General features: G+C 43.1%; 1 protein-coding gene across 12 annotated transcripts in view; it reads left to right on the top strand.

Moving 5' to 3' along the window:
* The window catches only part of LOC138751919 (obscurin-like), a 755,203-nt gene that overhangs the window by 724,901 nt on the left and 12,591 nt on the right, over positions 1–17,711 (top strand). For all 12 annotated transcript variants that reach the window (XM_069914884.1, XM_069914878.1, XM_069914879.1 and 9 more), the window contains 2 exons: positions 1,131–1,292; positions 9,410–9,488. In XM_069914884.1, the coding sequence (XP_069770985.1) occupies positions 1,131–1,292; positions 9,410–9,488 (241 nt within the window). The remainder of the gene's footprint in view (positions 1–1,130; positions 1,293–9,409; positions 9,489–17,711) is intronic.

The raw sequence follows: 17,711 nt of genomic DNA, 5'->3' as shown, positions 1-17,711 counted from the left end.
TTTTGCACCATTTGTCGTGCGACTCATTGTTGTTGCTCTTGAGGCCAACTACTAACATGTCATCTGCAAACATGATGTCTCTGTTGGAGCTGGATCTGGTGTTGTAGTCGTGGGTCAGTAGCGTGAACGGGATCAGGCTGAGCACACAGCCCTGAGGTGGCTAGTGCTCATTCTCCTGCCAATCCAAGCAGACTGTGGTTTTTCTGTTAGGAAGCCCAGAATCCAATTACAGAGAGGGGTATTGAGACCCAGCAAGGACCACTTCTCCACCAGCCTCTGGGGTATGATCGTATTAAACACCAGGCTGGTCAATGAACAGAAGCATTGAGTATGAGGCATCATTCTCCAGGTGGGTCAGAACTGAGTGGAGGGCCAAGGCTATGGCATAGTCAGTGGAATGGTTCCATCTATAGGTGGATTGAAATGGGTCCAGTGACTCTGGGAGGTGTGCTTTGATGTGTCCCATCACCAGATGCTCAAAGCATTTCATTGGGCAGCAGTCATTGAGGCCTGTTCCTGTCACGCTCTTTGGTACTGGGATGATGGTGGTTGCCTTGTAACCTGCGGGATCAATGGACAGCTCTAATGACATGCAGAAGATCTCTGTAAGGACCTCTGTTAGTTGACTTGCTCAGACCTTCAGTACCCTGGATGGGATTCTTCTCACCTCAGTTGTGGCTATGAGAGGGAGCTGTTCTTCAGAGGGAGTCAGAACTTTCTTTCACGTCAGCCTGTTCTTGATCAATTTTGCGCAGAAGATATTTAGTCTGTCTGGAGGGGAGGCATTGTTGACTTATGATCAGTATTATGCAGCAAGTTCGACCAAGCTAGGGCTTTTTACTTTGGAGTGACGAAGTATGAGAGCAGAATTGATAGAGGTATGTACGATTATGAAGGGCAACCCGCACCTTTTCAACAATGGAAAATACCAGAGAATATTTGATTAAGGGGAACGAATGAACGTTTAGTGGAGATGTCAGAAGAAAAAAAATCTATTGAGCCTGATGAGAACATTCATTATTTCTATTTATATGGTATTTTGGCATATTCCAAATCTTTTTACTCCAATAACGTCCAATTAAATTTGAACTGTCTATTATTTCTTTGTCAAATATTTATGACCTTTTCAGGTGAAGATTGGAAAACAATTGCATCCGATCTTTCTGAAACCTGCTTTTATGCCAGTGATCTATGCAGGGGAGAAGCATATTTGTACAGAGTTGCATATGTCAACAAAGCTGGGAAAGGCCCATTTAGTCATCCATCTGTTGAAATTATCATTGAGGAGACAGGTAAAGTTCATCACTCTTTCTAGCATTTCATCTTACCAGGAAATATGTTTTAATGGAATATGTTTTGTACTATTCATTCCCATGATATTGTGTTTTGACCTGTGTTTTTGCTCCACACGAGACTCCTTCCAACATATTCTAACCCTGTCAGCATACCCTTCAAGGAGAGGAGAGGCCATACTGGATCTAATTCTGGGTAATGAACCTGTCAGGTGGCAGATCTTTCAGTTGATGAACACACCTCCATGAGCTTTAGCATAGCGAAGGATAAGGATAAAAGCAGACAAAATGATGGCATGAGGCAGGAACTAGCGAGACTAGTTCAAAGGTGAAAGTACAGAACTAATGTGGAGGAAATTTAGAGATAGTTTTGTCCTAATGGCTCAGGGAAAAATGGTAGAAAAAGGGAACTGTGGTTGATGGAACAGATGAGGCAGCTGGTCAAGAGGAAGAATGAAGCACACATTAGATAAAGGAAGCAGCAAACAGGAAGGGCTCATAAGAAGTATATATTAGTAAGGAAGGAGATTAAGACAGGACTTAGGAGAGCTCAAAGGGGGCATGAAAAGCCATGTAGGATTAAAGAGAACCCCAAGATGTTCTATGCGTATGTGAAGAACAGAAGGATGACGAGAATGAAGGTGGGGCCACTAAAGGATAAAGGAGGCAACATGTGCCTGGAGGCAGAGGAGGTCGGGGAGGTCCTAAATGAATACTTTGCTTCGGTTTTCACAACAGAAAAGGATCTGGATCAGGGTGAAGTCAGAATAGAACAAGCTTATGTGCTAGATTAAGGAAACAGAAATGTTGGATCTTCTTAAAAACATAAAGATTGATGTCCCTGGGGACAGACGCGATATACTCCAGGTGGCTGTGGGAAATGAAGGAAGAGATAGCTGGGGCAGTCAGTATGATCTTTGAGTCCTCTTTGGCCTCAGGGGAGGTGCCATAAGATTGAAGAATGGTAAATATGATCCCCTTGTTTAAAAAAGGTAGAATAGGGAGAATTCTGGGAATTATAGCCAGTGAGTCTTTCCTCAGTGGTGTGCAAACTATTGAAGAGGATTCTTAAAGATAGGATCTATGAGCATTTGGAGAAGTACAGTCTTCTCAAGATAGTCAGCTTCATCGTTTTGTGGAGAGAAGGTTATGCCTCATGAGCCTGATTAAGTTTTTAGAGGTAACAAAAGAAATTAATGAGGGTAGGGCAATAGATGTGATCTACATGGATTTTAGCAAGCTATTTGACAACGTCCCTCATGAAAGACTCATCCAGAAAGTCATGAGGCATGGGATCAATGGAATCTTGGCTGTGTGGAAAAAAATTGATTTGAATAAAGAAAGCAGTGAGTAGAAGTGGAAGGAAAGTATTTGGCCTGGAGGTCAGTGACTAGTGGAGTTCCACAAGGATCTGTTCTGGGGCCCCTGCACTTTGTGATCTTTGTAAGTGACCAAGATGAAGAAGCAGAATGAAGGGTCAGTAGGTTTGCGGATGATACAATGGAGGAGTTATGGATAGAACTGAAGATTGTTCCATACATCCCTCAAGGTTGCCACACAGGTTTATCGGATAGTTAAGAAGGATGCTGGGCTTCATGTTGGGATTGAGTTAAGGAGTCAAAAGGTCATGTTGCAACTCCTCAAAGCTTTGATGAGACCACACGGTGTATGGTGTTCAGTTCTGGTCATCTCATTGCAGGAAGGATGTGGAATTTACGGAGAAGGTGCAGAGGGGATTTATCAGGATGTTGCATGGATTGGAAAATAAGTCTTATGAGGCAAGGTAACAGAGCTTGGGCTTTTCTCTTTAGAGCAAAGAAGGATGAGAGAAGACTTAAAAGAGGTCTTTGAGATTATGAGAGGCATAGATAGGGTGGACAGCCAGCGCCCTTTTCCCAGGGCAGGAATAGCAAACACCAGAGGACGTGTGTACAAAGTGAAGGGAGAGAAGTTTAGGGGAGATATTAAGGGTAAGTCTTTTTACACAGAGAGTTATGAGTGCCTGGATTGCATTGCCAGGGATGGTGGTGGAGGCCGAAAAATTAGGGGTATTTAAGAGACTCTTAGGCACATAAAAGAAAAATAGAGGGTTGCAGGGTAGGGAGGGTTTAGTTTTTTTTTAAGGAATATATAGGTCAGCATAACATCATGGGTGGAAGGGCCTGTCCTGTGCTGTTGTGTTTTATGTTACATATACATTATCTTCACTGACAAAAGGCAAAGGAGGAAAAACCCAACACCCAACCCCAACCCACCAACTTTCCCCTGCAACCGCTGCAACCGTGTCTGCCTGTCCCGCATCGGACTTGTCAGCCACAAACGAGCCTGCAGCTGACGTGGACTTTTTACCCCCTCCATAAATCTTCGTCCGCGAAGCCAAGCCAAAGACAAAGACATTATCTTAGTTACTAACAATGAAAGGTATTCACCGCTAATTCCAATAATGTTCCAGTTCCATTCAATTTTCATTTGTAATTCAATTATACTATGTTGATATGGGTAGGTAGTGATCAGCAATGTGTTCCATGCATCTGCAAATTCACCCACATTAGCTTTGACATAAGAAACATAGTGTTGCTATTGAATTTGGTTCTCAGCCAAGAAAGTTTGAAATGTGAAGCTGCAGAGAAAGGCCATCAGGCTTGATCCTAGATGCCAGAAACTGGGGAATTATCTGATTGTATTAGGTACCCTTGTATAATATATGTTGACAAAGTAATGTACAAAATTTTACAATCCCCAGCACTACACATCTTTGCCTCTTTCTGTTGTGTTGGACATTCAAAGAGCCAGAACATAATCTATATCTCTACGTAGTAGGCTTAGGATTAACAGTTCCACACTTTTTGGCCAATTTTCTAGATTTGTAGACCTCTTTCTACAGCATTTTAGAGTCAATCCAAGTGAAAGATGAAGGCAGAGCATGAAATGTTTCTTCAGTACAAGCATAGAGTCAATTTCTAGTTAAAGCAATTAACATTTAAGTTATTTAATAAGCAAATAGATCAACCAGTTTTCAGAAGTTTTTTATTAATGGAGTAAATTAGGGAGCCACGGATAGCGTAGCAGCTAGTACAAATTTATTATGGCACCAGCGGCCCACCAGTGTCTATAAGGAGTCAGTGCCTGGTGTCGAGTGAGAGGAGGAGGAGCCAGGAGACAGCATCAGAGAGGTGAGTAGAATAAATAGCTGGGCTTACCGGGGCTCGGACTTAGAAAGGTCGGACTCGGGGTCGGAGGAGGCAGTGAGTCAGCGCCTGGTGTTGGGCGAGAGGAGGAGGAGCCAGGAGTTAATTGGGGTTAATTGGTAAGGGCTAATAAAAGGAGTAGAAAGGGAGGGAGCAGTCAGCGAGGAGCGGCCCAGTGAAGGAGTGGGGACTTGGGACTTTGGCTCGAGGGACTTCTTCGGCGAGCAGGGGCTGAGAAGGAGCTCCTTGTGTGGAAAGGTATCTTTGAAACAACATATTTATAGTAAGAAAGGAGGAAATGGAGTCAGTTGGGGTAGTTCAGTGCTCCAGTTGTGGGATGTGGGAAGTCGGAGACAGCACAGCTGTTCCTGATGACTACACCTGCAAAAGGTGCATCCAATTGCATATAATGAGTGACCGTGTTAGGGAGCTTGAGCTGCAATTGGATGAACTGAGGATCATAAGGGAAGCAGAGGCAGTGATAGAGAGGAGTTACAGGGAGACAGTCACCCCTAGAAGGCAGGAGTCAGGGAATTGGGTGACTGTGAGGAAAGGAGGGAGAGCGCCTGTGCAGAGTACCCCTGTGGAAGTGCCACTGAGCAATATGTATTCTGCATTGGATACTGCTGGGGGGGAACAGCCTAACAGGGACAAGTCGTGGGGGTCAGGTCTCTGGTACAGGGGCTGCCCCTGAGGTTCAGAAGGTAAGGAGGGATAAGAACAGGATACTTGTAGTTGGAGACTCATTAGTCAGAGGGACAGATAGAAGGTTTTTGGGACGAGATCGGGGATCCAGGTTGGTCTGTTGTCTCCCTGGTGCCAGGGTCAGGGATATCTCTGATCGAGTTCATAGCATTCTGCAAGGGGAAGGAGAACAGCCAGAAGTCGTGGTCCATGTGGGGACCAATGACTTAGAAGTGGGGATGAGGTCCTGAAACAGGATTATATGGAATTAGGTAGGAAGTTAAAAAACAGGACCTCCAAGGTAGTAATCTCTGGATTGCTGCCCGTGCCACGCGCTAGTGAGGGTAGAAATAGGAGGATGTGGAGGATGAATGCTTGGCGAAAGAGATGGTGCAGGGGGCAAGGGATAAGTTTTCTGGATCATTGGGATCTCTTCTGGGGAAGGTCGGACCTGTACAAAAGGGACGGACTCCACTTGAACTGGAGGGGGACCAATGTGCTGGCAAGCAGATTTGCTAGAGCTGTAGGGGAAGGTATAAATTAGTTTGGCAGGGGGGTGGGGATCAGAGGGTGAGAGCAGTGTCAAGGGAGCATGGCCACCTAGATAGGAATAATAATGATAACAAAAGTTGGATGGAGATTAGGGTAAAAGGTAGAAAAGAGAATATAAGTGAGGGTCATTCTCTGAAATGCATATATTTTAATGCAAGAAGCATAGTGAACAAGGTAGATGAGCTTAGAGCATGGACAGATACATGGGGTCACGATATTGTGGCAATTAGTGAGACCTGGCTACAGGAGGGGCAGGACTGACAACTTAATATTCCAGGATACATTTGTTTTAGATGTGATATATCAGGGGGTAAAAATGGGGGAGGAGTTGCTCTGCTTGTAAAGGAGGACATTACTGCCGTGAGGTGGCAGGATGGACTGGAGGGATCGTCCAGTGAGGTTGTTTGGGTGGAATTGAGGGGTGAAGGAGGCAAGAGGGTGCTAATAGGGGTGTATTACAGACCACCAAATGGGCCAAGAAAATTAGAGGAACAAATTTGTAGGGAGATAACGTATATGTGTGAGAATCATAAGGTAGTGATCATGGGAGATTTTAACTTCCCTCACATTGATTGGGATACCCATACAGTTAGAGGGCTGGATGGGCTAGAGTTCGTTAAATGTGTTCAAGGTTGTTTTCTAAATCAATTAGTAGAAGAACCGACTCGGGATCTCCTGTTAGGGTACGAGATAGGTCAGGTACCGGACATTAATGTTGGAGAACAAATTGGGTCTAGTGATCATAACTCTGTTAGTTTTAGGGTAGTTTTAGGGAAGAGCAAGGAGGGGCCTAAAGTTGAGGTTCTGGATTGGAGAAGAGCAAATTTCAAAGGAATAAGAAGGGATTTGGGGAGTATTGAGTGGGACAGGATATTTTCAGGTAAGGATGTTAATGAAAAATGGAGGATATTCAAAAAAGAAATTTTGAGGGTACAGAGTAGATATGTTCCAGTGAGGATCAAAGGAAAGGCTGGAAGTCATAGGGAGGCTTGGTTTTCGAGGAATATTGGAAATTTGGTTAGGAGAAAAAGGGAGGTGTACAAGAGGTATAAAGAGCAGGGAGTTGAGAATTTGAAGGAGGACTACAAGGAGTGTAGAAGGAATCTTAAGAAAGAAATTAGAAAGGCCAAAAAAGGCACAAAGAGTCTTTGGCAGACAGAGTAAAAATAAATCCAAAGGGTTTCTATAGGTACATTAAAAGTAAAAGATTAGTGAGGGATAAAATTGAACCCCTTGTAGATAACGAGGGTAGGCTGAGTGAGAAGTCAGAAGAAATGGGGGAAATTTTGAATGATTTCTTTGCCTCGCTATTCACTAGGGAAAAAAAATATTGAACCAGTTGAAGTAAAGAAAAATAGTGGGGAGGTCATGAAGCATATAAGGATAACCGAGAAGGTAGTGATGGCTGTGTTGAAAAAGATAAAGGTGGATAAAGCTCTGGGACCGGACAAAATATTCCCAAGGACACTCAGGGAGGCTTGTGGACAGATGGTGGGGCCATTAACAGAGATATTTAGGATGTCACTGGCCACGGGGGTAGTGCCAAAGGATTGGAGGGTTGCACATGTGGTTCCGTTGTTTAAGAAAGGGTCCAAATCTAGACCTGGGAATTGTAGGCCCATGAGTCTGACATCTGTGGTGGGCAAGTTGATGGAAAGTGTTCTGAGGGATGATATTTACAAATATTTGGAGGTACAGGGATTGATAGGGAGTAATCAGCATGGTTTTGTCAGGGGCAGATCATGCTTGACAAACCTGATTGAGTTTTTCGAGGGGGTTACAAAAAAGGTTGATGAAGGGAAAGCTGTGGATGTTGTCTATTTAGACTTTAGTAAAGCTTTTGACAAAATTCCCCACAGGAGGTTAAATAAAAAGGTGGAGGCGTTAGGTATAAATAAGGAGGTAGTGAAATGGATTCAGCAATGGTTGGATGGGAGGTGTCAGAGAGTAGTGGTAGAAAATTGTTTGTCCAATTGGAGGCCGGTGACTAGTGGAGTTCCTCAGGGATCGGTCCTGGGTCCACTATTGTTTGTTATATATATTAACGATCTGGAAGTAGGGGTGGAGAATTGGATGAGCAAGTTTGCGGATGATACAAAGATTGGTGGCGTTGTGGACAGTGAGGAAGATTACCGTAGATTAAAAGGTGATTTAGGAAGGCTGGAGGTGTGGGCTGAGAAATAGCTGATGGAATTTAATACAGATAAGTGTGAGGTGTTATATTTTGGAAAGGCAAATCTAAATAGGTCATATGCATTAAATGGTAGACAATTGAGATGTGCAGAGCAACAAAGGGATTTAGGAGTGATGGTAAATAGTACCCTCAAGGCTGATACTCAGGTAGATGGTGTGGTGAAGAAGGCATTTGGAATGTTGGCTTCATAAATTGGAGTATTGAATTCAAGGGTAGGGAGGTTATGATGAAATTGTACAAGGCATTGGTGAGGCCAAATTTGGAGTACTGTGTACAGTTTTGGTCACCAAATTATAGGAAAGATATAAACAAAATAGAGAGAGTGCAGAGAAGGTTCACGAGAATGTTGACAGGATTTCAAGGTCTGAGTTACAGGGAAAGGTTGTGCAGACTGGGGCTTTTTTCTCTGGAGCGTAGAAGATTGAGAGGGGACTTGATAGAGATGTTTAAGATTTTAAAAGGGACAGACAGAGTAAATGTGGATAGGCTTTTTCAATTAAGAAAGGGGGAGATTCAAACTAGAGGGCATGGTTTAAGATTGAAGGGGGAAAATTATAAGGGGAACATGAGGGGAAATTTCTTTACGCAGAGGGTGGTAGGGATGTGGAATGAGCTTCCGACAGACGTGGTCGAGGCGGGATTATTGGTTACATTTATAAGGATAGACTGGATAGTTACATGGAGAGGAGAGGACTGGAGGGGTATGGACCGGGTGCTGGTCAGTGGGATTAGGAGGGTGGGGATTTGTTACGGCATGGACTAGTAGGGCCGAACTGGCCTTTTCTGTGCTGTAAGTGGTTATATGGTTAAGGAGTACGTACATGCTTCTGAGTTGTGTGGGTTTTCCCCAGGTACTCCTGTTTCCTCTCACCCTCCAAAAGCATACGGGATTGATTGGTTAATTGGGTATAAACAGGTGGCATGGGCCTCAATGTCTGGAATCGTCTTCTGCCGAATTATAAATAAATAAATAGATAGATAGATAGGTAGCTGGGTAAAATAAATAAATAGGTGGCTAGGTAAATAAATGGCTAGATAAATAAATAAGAAGGGCACACCTCTTTCAAGAGTGTTCTTCAGTAAAGGAAATCTCCCACTCTTACCTAGGTATTATGTATCCCAGTACAGAGCAAAATGTTGGAGGGAAATAGAGAAGGTTGAATCAATCTGTGAGCTGATTCAAGCCCAGTGTGCTGTTGAACAGCTACAAACAGTGGGAGAGGCCAAAGCTACTTAGTTGCTCTGTTTCAGCAGGGGCCCTTGAATGCGTGGGATAAATAAAAGAGCAGTGAATAAAAATGGGTGATTAATCAAAGTGAGACAACGTTGAATCATATTTGGAATATAGGAAGAATAATAAAATCAACTGTAGTTTTCTGTTAGATATTTAAGCATGCAATTAACATTCAGAGATTGAGACTGTGTTATTGAAATGTTCCTTTACTCCAGGATTTAGTTTTCTAATTTCTTACTTTGCTTTCTGTGTTCTTTCCAATTAGAAATGCAGTCACACAGTGTACACGGTGAAAAGCCAGCATCAATGCAACAGGCGTACACATTTTCTGCAGAGATAAACAGGTACATGAATAGCCCTAACACATTGATATGTTGAGTTTTGCTATTAACAACATAACCTATAGACTGGAATATGGTAATACAGAGCATGAGCAGGACTGAATTACATGGAGAAAACCTCACAATCTTGGTTCTAAAACATGGATTAGAATGTGTCCCAAATAGTATGTATTGCCAGAAGATTAAAAACAGATGCCACATTGACCACCGCCAGTGGGCTGATAACGCCTCAAACCGTGCATCTTGGCGCCTCACAGTTTGGCGGGCAGCAACCTCCTTTGAAGAAGACCGCAGAGCCCACCTCACTGACAAAAGGCAAAGGAGGAAAAACCCAACACCCAACCCCAACCAACCAATTTTCCCTTGCAACCGCTGCAATCGTGTCTGCCTGTCCCGCATCGGACTTGTCAGCCACAAACGAGCCTGCAGCTGATGTGGACTTTTTACCCCCTCCATAAATCTTCGTCCGCGAAGCCAAGCCAAAGAAGAAGAAAAAAGAGAAAGAAAGAAAAACAGAAAATGTTGGAGATCTACAATGAATTAGGGCATCGTTGTTGTTGAGGGAAACAATTCAAATTTCGGTCATGACTTTTCACAATGTTGCTAAAGGAGTGCTAGATATTGAACAAGACTCTTCTACTAGTCACAGAGTTATAAAATTTAGGTACTGGAGTAAGATGTTCAGCCCTTCGAGCTGGCACCGCCATCCAATACGGTCATGCTGATCACATCCCTTCAGTACCCTATTTCACCTTTCTCTCTAGACTCACTAATCTCTTTAGCTATAAGGGACACATACACCTTTTTGAATATATCTAATGAACCGCCCTCAATAACTGTGTCATATGGAGTTACACATGTTCACAACTTTGAGTGAAGAAGTTGCTTCCTCATCTCAGTCCTAAGTGCCTTTCTCCTTAACTTAAGACTGTGATCACTTTCCCAAAATCGGAAACATTATTCCTGCTCGTATCCAATCTAGTCCTGTAAGAATTTTATATGCCTACCATGAGATTCCCTGTCATTTTTTCTACATTCCATTGGGTATTATCCAGTCTGTCTTCAAGAGTCAGTCCTGGCATCCCAGGGATCAATTTGGTGAACCTTTGCTGCATTCCCTCATTTGCAAGAATGTCCTTCTTCAGATCAGGAGACCAAAATCGTATGCAGTGCTCAAGATGTGATCTCATCAGGCCCGGGTCAACTACAGCAAACCTCTTGTAAGACATTTGTTTTCTTTCCCATCTCCTAGATGCATTCCAACCATCAATGACTAAGGCACCATGACACCCAGGTCTCATTGAACCTCCTCTTTTCTTAAATTCTGCTTTCCTCTAACAACCTGTCTAGAAGATGACCTCAAATTTATCTACATTATATTGTATCTGCCATATATTTGCCCATTCTCATCAGTCCAAGACACCCTGCAGCCTCTTGGAATCTTCCTCAAAGCTCACACTGTTACCCAGCATAATGTCAACTGCAAACTTAAAAATATTCATTCAATTTCCTCAACTAAACCAACCATTCTCAACTATTCTTTGGCTATGTTTCCCCCCGCCCCCCCCACCCTCCCTTAGGACTCTGCTCAAAGTTTATGGGTTATCTTCGCCATGAAGCAATTGAGTTTAGTTGGTTTTATTTGTACGTACAAAGTATTTCAGATTTTAATCCATGTCCCACTCTCATAAATATGTTGAATGTAAGGTTACAAGGTCCCCATTGATCCAGATCATGAATATACATTGTAAATAGCTACAATGAACCTTGTGGTACACCAGTAGTGACTGCTTGCCAATCTGAAAAGGACCAATTTATGACCACTCTTGCCTGCGAACCAGTTTTCTATCTATGTAAATATATTACCTCCTGTACCATGTTTGCATATTTTGCACACAAAAGCTTATATAGGAGGGCACAGTAACTAGGATGCATTTTCTCGTAGATTATTGGATATTCAACAATGCAATTTGATTTGCTTTATTTATTCAATGACATTTACATTGGAGGAGCAAATCTGTAGAGAGATAGCAGACGGCTGCAGGAAACACAAGGTTGTGATAGTAGGAGATTTTAACATTCCACATATTGACTGGGACTCCCATACTGTAAAAGGGCTGGTTGGCTTGGAGTTTGTCAAATGTGTTCAGGAAAGTTTTCTAAATCAATATATAGAGAGGTACCAGCTGGAGAGAGTGCAATACTGGGTCTTCTTTTAGGGAATGAAACAGGAAAGGTGACAGAAGTATGTGTAGGTGAAAACTTTGGGACCAGTGATAATAGTGCCATTAATTTCAAGTTAATTATGGAGAAGGATAGGTCTGGGCCTCAGGTTGAGATTCTAATTTGGAGAAAGGCCAATTTTGAGAAAGTGTTAGGTCTGCTTTGTTCATGAATGAGTGAGACAAACACCAGACTGAGTCGAAATCAGGGTTCTTTGTTCTTTATTACCGGATTGTAACACTTGCGACTAAACATGTTAGTCGGAGAATGCATTCTGCCGTTATCAGCAAAATGGTGATTTTTTATACCCTTGGATATGTGCTTAGAACATCATCATATCATTACTTGTCCAATGACTAAAACTGTTGCTATCCTTTCCCTGCTAGCTTCCTGCCTCTCAATCCATCAATGTCTCTCTTATCTTGTAAGTACAAGGATGCATTCACATCTTGTTACAGCCCTGTACATTCCCATCTCATGATGTTTTACCTAACAGGAGTACAGGGACACCTCCCCTTCTTGTTACTGCCCTGTACAGGGTAACTCCCTACACATTCCCATCTCATGATGTTTTACCTTACAAAAGTGAGACAAGATCTAGAATTTGTGGATTGGGATTAATTGTTTTTGGGCAAGGATGTGTGAGGTAAGTGGAGGACTGTCAAAGGTGAATGTTTGAGAGTACAGAGTTTGTATGTTCCTGTCAGGATGAAAGGCAAGGTTAGCAGACATAGGGAACCTTGGTTTTTGAGGGATATTGGGGATCTGGTTCGAAAGAGAGAGGTATATAGCAGGTAAAGGCAACATGGAGCAAATGTTCCTGTCAGGATGAAAGACAAGGTCAGAAGGCAAAGGGAACTACACATTGTGGGGGTTTGGATATTGGGGATCTGGTTCAGAAGAAGGAGAGGTGAATAACATGCAACATGGAGAAAATTAGGTTCTTGAGGAGCATAAAAAAATGCAAGTAAAACCTCAAGAAAAAATCAGGAAGGATAAAAATGAGACATGAGGTTGCTTTGGCAGACAATATGAAGAAAAATCCTAAGGTTTTCTACAGATATATAAAGAGCAAAAGGGACAAAATTGGTCCCCTTGAAGATCAGAGTGGTCAGCTTTGTATGGAGCCAAAAGAGATGGGGGAGTTCATAAATGGTTTTTCTTTCATCAGTATTCATTCAGGAAATGGGCACAGAGTCGTGGGAAGTAAGGAAAACAATCAATGAGGTCAGATAACTTATACAGATTAAAGAGGAGGAAGTTCTTGCTGTCCTAAAGCAAATAAGGGTGAATAAATCCCTAGGGTCTAATAAGATATTCCTTTGGACTTTGAGGGAGGCTAGTGTAGAAATTGTTGGGGTTCTGGCAGAATTATTTAAAATATCCTTAGCTATGGGTGTGGTGCCAGAGAATTGGAGGGTAGCTCATGTTGTTCCATTGTTTAAAGAAGGCTCCAAAAGTAACCCTGGAAATTATGGGCCAGTGAGCCTGATGTCAGTTACAGGTAAAATATTGGAAGTTGTTCTATGAGATTGGATATATAATTATTTGGATAGCCAGTAAATAATTAGGAATAGTCAACATGGCTTTGTGTGTGGTAAGTCGTGTTTAACCGATCGTATAGAGATGGTTACCAGGAAAGTTGATGAAGGAAAGGCTGTGGATGTTGTCCACATGCACTTTCGTAAGGCCTTTGACAAGGTCCCGCAGGAGAGTTTAGTTAGGAAGGTTCAGACGCTAGTCTATTCATGGTGAAATAGTGAACTGGATTCGACAATGACTGGATGGGAGAAGCCAGTGAGTAGTGGCAGATGATTACTTCTCAGACAGGAGGTCTGTGACTCGTGGTGTGCCTCAGAAATCAGTGCTGGGACCATTGTTGTTTGTCATCCATATCAATGATAACATATAACAGAACATAACATAACAATTACAGCACGGAAACTGGCCATTAGGCCCTTCTAGTCCGCACCAAACCAAACACTCCTCTCTAGTCCCACCTACCTGCACAATGACCATAACCCTCCACCTTGTTCTCATCCATATACCTGTCCAGCTTTTTCTTAAATAATAAAATTGACTCTGCCGCCACTATTTCTCCCGGAAGCTCATTCCACACCGCTACCACTCTCTGAGTAAAGAAGTTCCCCCTCATGTTACCTCTAAACCTCTGCCCCGTAACTCTTAACTCATGTCCTCTTGTTTCAATCTCTCCTACTCTTAACGGAAATAGTCTATCCACATCCACTCTGTCTATCCCTTTCATAATCTTAAATACCTCTATCAATCCCCTCTCAACCTTCTACGCTCCAAAGAATAAAGACCTAATCTGCCCAATCTCTCCCTGTACTCTAGATGCTTAAACCCAGGTAAGGTTCTGGTAAATCTTCTCTGCACTCTCTCCACTCTGTTTATATCCTTCCTATAATTAGGCAACCAGAACTGCACACAGAACTCTAAATTAGGCTGCACCAATGGCTTATACAATCTCAACATCATTTCCCAACTCCTATATTCCATGCAATGATTGATAAAGGCCAGCATACTAAAAGCCTTCTTCACTACCCTATTCACATGAGTTTCTACCTTCAGGGAACGATGTACCATTACTCATAAATCCTTCTGCTCTTCTGTATTCATCAATGCTCTCCCATTTACTACGTATGTCCTGTTCTGATTCTTCTTACCAAAATGAAGCACCTCACACTTATCAGCATTAAATTCCATCTGCCATTTTTCAGCCCACTTTTCTAAGCAGCCCAAATCCCTCTGCAATCCTTGAAAACCTTCTTCATTATCCACTATTCCACCTATCTTAGTATCGGCTGCATATTTACTAATCCAATTCACCACCCCATCATCTAGATCATTAATGTATATAATGAAAAACAATGGGTCCAATACAGATCCCTGAGGCACACCACTGGTCACTGGCCTCCAACCTGACAGACAATTTTCCAATACCACTCTCTGGCCTCTCCCTTTCAGCCAATGTTCAATCCATTTGACTATCTCAAAATTTATACCTAAAGACTGCACCTTCCTAACTAACCTTCCATGTGGTACCTTATCGAAGGCCTTACTGAAGTCCATATAGACAACATCCACTGCGCTACCCTCATCCACATTCCTAGTCACCTCTTCAAAAAATTCAATCAAATTGGTCAAACAGGACCTTCCGCCCACAAATCCGTGTTGAGTGCTCCTGATCAGACCCTGTCTATCCAGATATTTATAAGTACTATCTCTAAGAACTTTCTCCATTAATTTACCTACCACAGATGTCAAACTTACAGGCCGATAATTGCCAGGCTTCCTCCTTGAACCCTTTTTAAATAACCACATGCGCAATGCGCCAATCCTCCGGCACTATCCCCATCTCTAATGACATTTGGAAAATTACCGTCAGAGCCTCTGCTATTTCCTCCTTTACTTCTCTCAATGTCCTGGAGAAGATCCCGTCTGGTCCCGGAGACTTATCCACCTTTATATTCCTCAAAAGCCCTAACACTACATCTTTCGTAATCACTATATTCTCCATATTTACCCAATTTGCTTTTTTTATCTCACATATTCCAATATCCTTCTCCTTGGTGAATACCGAAGAAAAGAAACTGTTCAATATCTCCCCCATTTCTCTAGGCTCCACACAGTTTTCCGCTCTGATTCTCTAAGGGACCAATTTTGTCTCTCGCTTTCCTTTTACCATTAACATATTTGTAGAACCCTTTTGGATTAATTTTCACCCTGCTTGCTATAGTCTCCTCGTACCTTCTTTTAGCTTTCCTAATTCCTCTCTTAAGATTCCTCTTACATTCAATGTATTTTTCAAACATCTCCTTAATTCCATGCTTCTTATACCTAATGTACGCCTCCCTTTTTCTTCAAACCAAGTTTCCAATATTCCTTGAAAACCACGGCTCTCTCAAACCTTTTGCCCCTCCTTTTAACCTAACAGGAACATAAAGCTTTTGCACTCTCAAAATTTGATCTTTAAAAAACTTCCATCTCTCTACTACATCCTGCCTATAAAACAAATTGTCCCAATGCACACCCTGTAAGTCCTTTCACATCTCCTCAAATCTAGCTTTTCCCCAATCAAAAACCTCAGCCCTTGGCCCTGACTTCTCTCTTTCCATAATGACATTGAAGCTGATGGCATTATTGTCACTGGACCCGAAGTGCTCGCCACACTAACCTCCGTCACTTGACCCATCCCATTTGCCAACAGTAGATCTAACACTGCTCCTTCTCTGGTCGGCACCTCTACATATTGTTGTAAAAAACTATCTTGCACACATTTCACAAACTCTAACCCATCCAGCCCTTTCACAGAATGTGTTTCCCAATCTATATGTGGAAAATTAAAATCTCCCATAATTACAACCCTGTGCTTATCACAAATATCCACTATCTCCCTACAGATTTGCTCCTCTAGGTCTCGGTCCCCTCCGGGTGGTCTATAATACACCCCTACAAGTGTAACCTCTCCTTTCATACTCCTCAGTTCCACCCAAATAGCCTCCGTGGATGTGCCCTCTAATCTATCCTTCCTAGGCACCGCTGTAATATTTTCCCTGACAAGCAATGCAACCCCACCCCCTCTTGCCCCTCCGACTCTATCACACCTAAAACAACGAAACCCAGGGATATTCAGTTGCCAATCACATCCCTCCTGCAACCATGTCTCACTAATCGCTACCACATCATACTTCCAAGTATCAATCCACACCTTCAGCTCATCCACCTTTTTTACAATACTCCTGGCATTAAAATATATGAATTTCAGAGATTTCCCAATTCTTAATCCCTGTTTTCCCTCATCTTTAATAACAACATTATTTACTTTTCCTGCCAATTGCCCTTCATCTTCTTCCAGAGCATTTCCCTTCTCTATCACCTGCCCATCCATATTCAAATACTTACTACAAACTTTCTTTGTTTGCATTCTAACCTTCTCCTTACTGCTCTGTACTATTTTGCTCCCTCCCCCCAACCATTCTAGTTTAAAGGATCCTGAGTAGCCCTAGCAAATACCCCTGCCAGGATTCTGGTCCCCCTGGGATTTAAGTGTAACCCGTCCTTACTGTACAGGTCACATCTTCCCCAAAAAAGGTCCCAGTGATCCAGAAACTTGAAACCCTGCCCCTTACTCCACCTCTTCAGCCACGTATTAATCCTCCACCTCATTCTATTTCTATTCTCACTGTCACGTGGCACAGGGAGTAATCCAGAGATTACCCCCTTTGCGGTCCTTCTTTTTAACTCCCTACCTAACTAGCTGTACTCACTTTTTAGGACTTCTTCTCTATTCCTCCCTATGTCATTGGTACCTACATGTACCACGACCTCTGGCTCCTGTCCCTCCCACTTTAGGATATTCGGGACACGAGCAGCAACATCCTGGACCCTGGCACCAGGGAGGCAAACCACCATCCGGTTCTCCTTGCTGCGTCCACAGAATCCCCTATCTGTCCTCTTAACTGTGGAGTCCCCTACCACTATTGCCCTCCTCTTCCTTTCCCTACCTTTCTGAGCTACAGGGGCTGACCCCGTGCCAGAGGCACAGCCACTGCTGCTCCCCCCAACTTTGATGTCCTCCTCAACAGTACTCAAAGAGGCGTACTTATTGCTGAGGGTTACAGTCATAGGGCTCCTCTCTGGCACCTTATGTTTTTCTGTCCCTCTCCTGTCCCTGTCCCACCTTTCCTCCTCCTGTGGCCCTGGCGTGACCACCTGGCTGTAACTCCTGTCTATGACTTCCTCTGTTTCCCTAACCAGCCTGAGGTCATCGAGCTGCAGCTCTAGTTCCCTAACACGGTCCCTAAGAATCTGCAGCTCGACACACCTAGTGCAGATATGGACATCCGGGAGTCTGGAAGACTCCAGGACCTCCCACATCTGGCACTCCCAACAACACACAGCCCTAACACTCATCCTTTACCCCAATAAAGACTATCTTACCTTAATGTGCAGTGACTCGTCCTCAACCTGTGCTCCCAC

This window comes from Narcine bancroftii, chromosome 1 (assembly GCF_036971445.1).
Source record: "Narcine bancroftii isolate sNarBan1 chromosome 1, sNarBan1.hap1, whole genome shotgun sequence".
Lineage (NCBI taxonomy): Eukaryota > Metazoa > Chordata > Chondrichthyes > Torpediniformes > Narcinidae > Narcine > Narcine bancroftii.
This window is presented reverse-complemented; position numbering and strand designations above follow the sequence as displayed.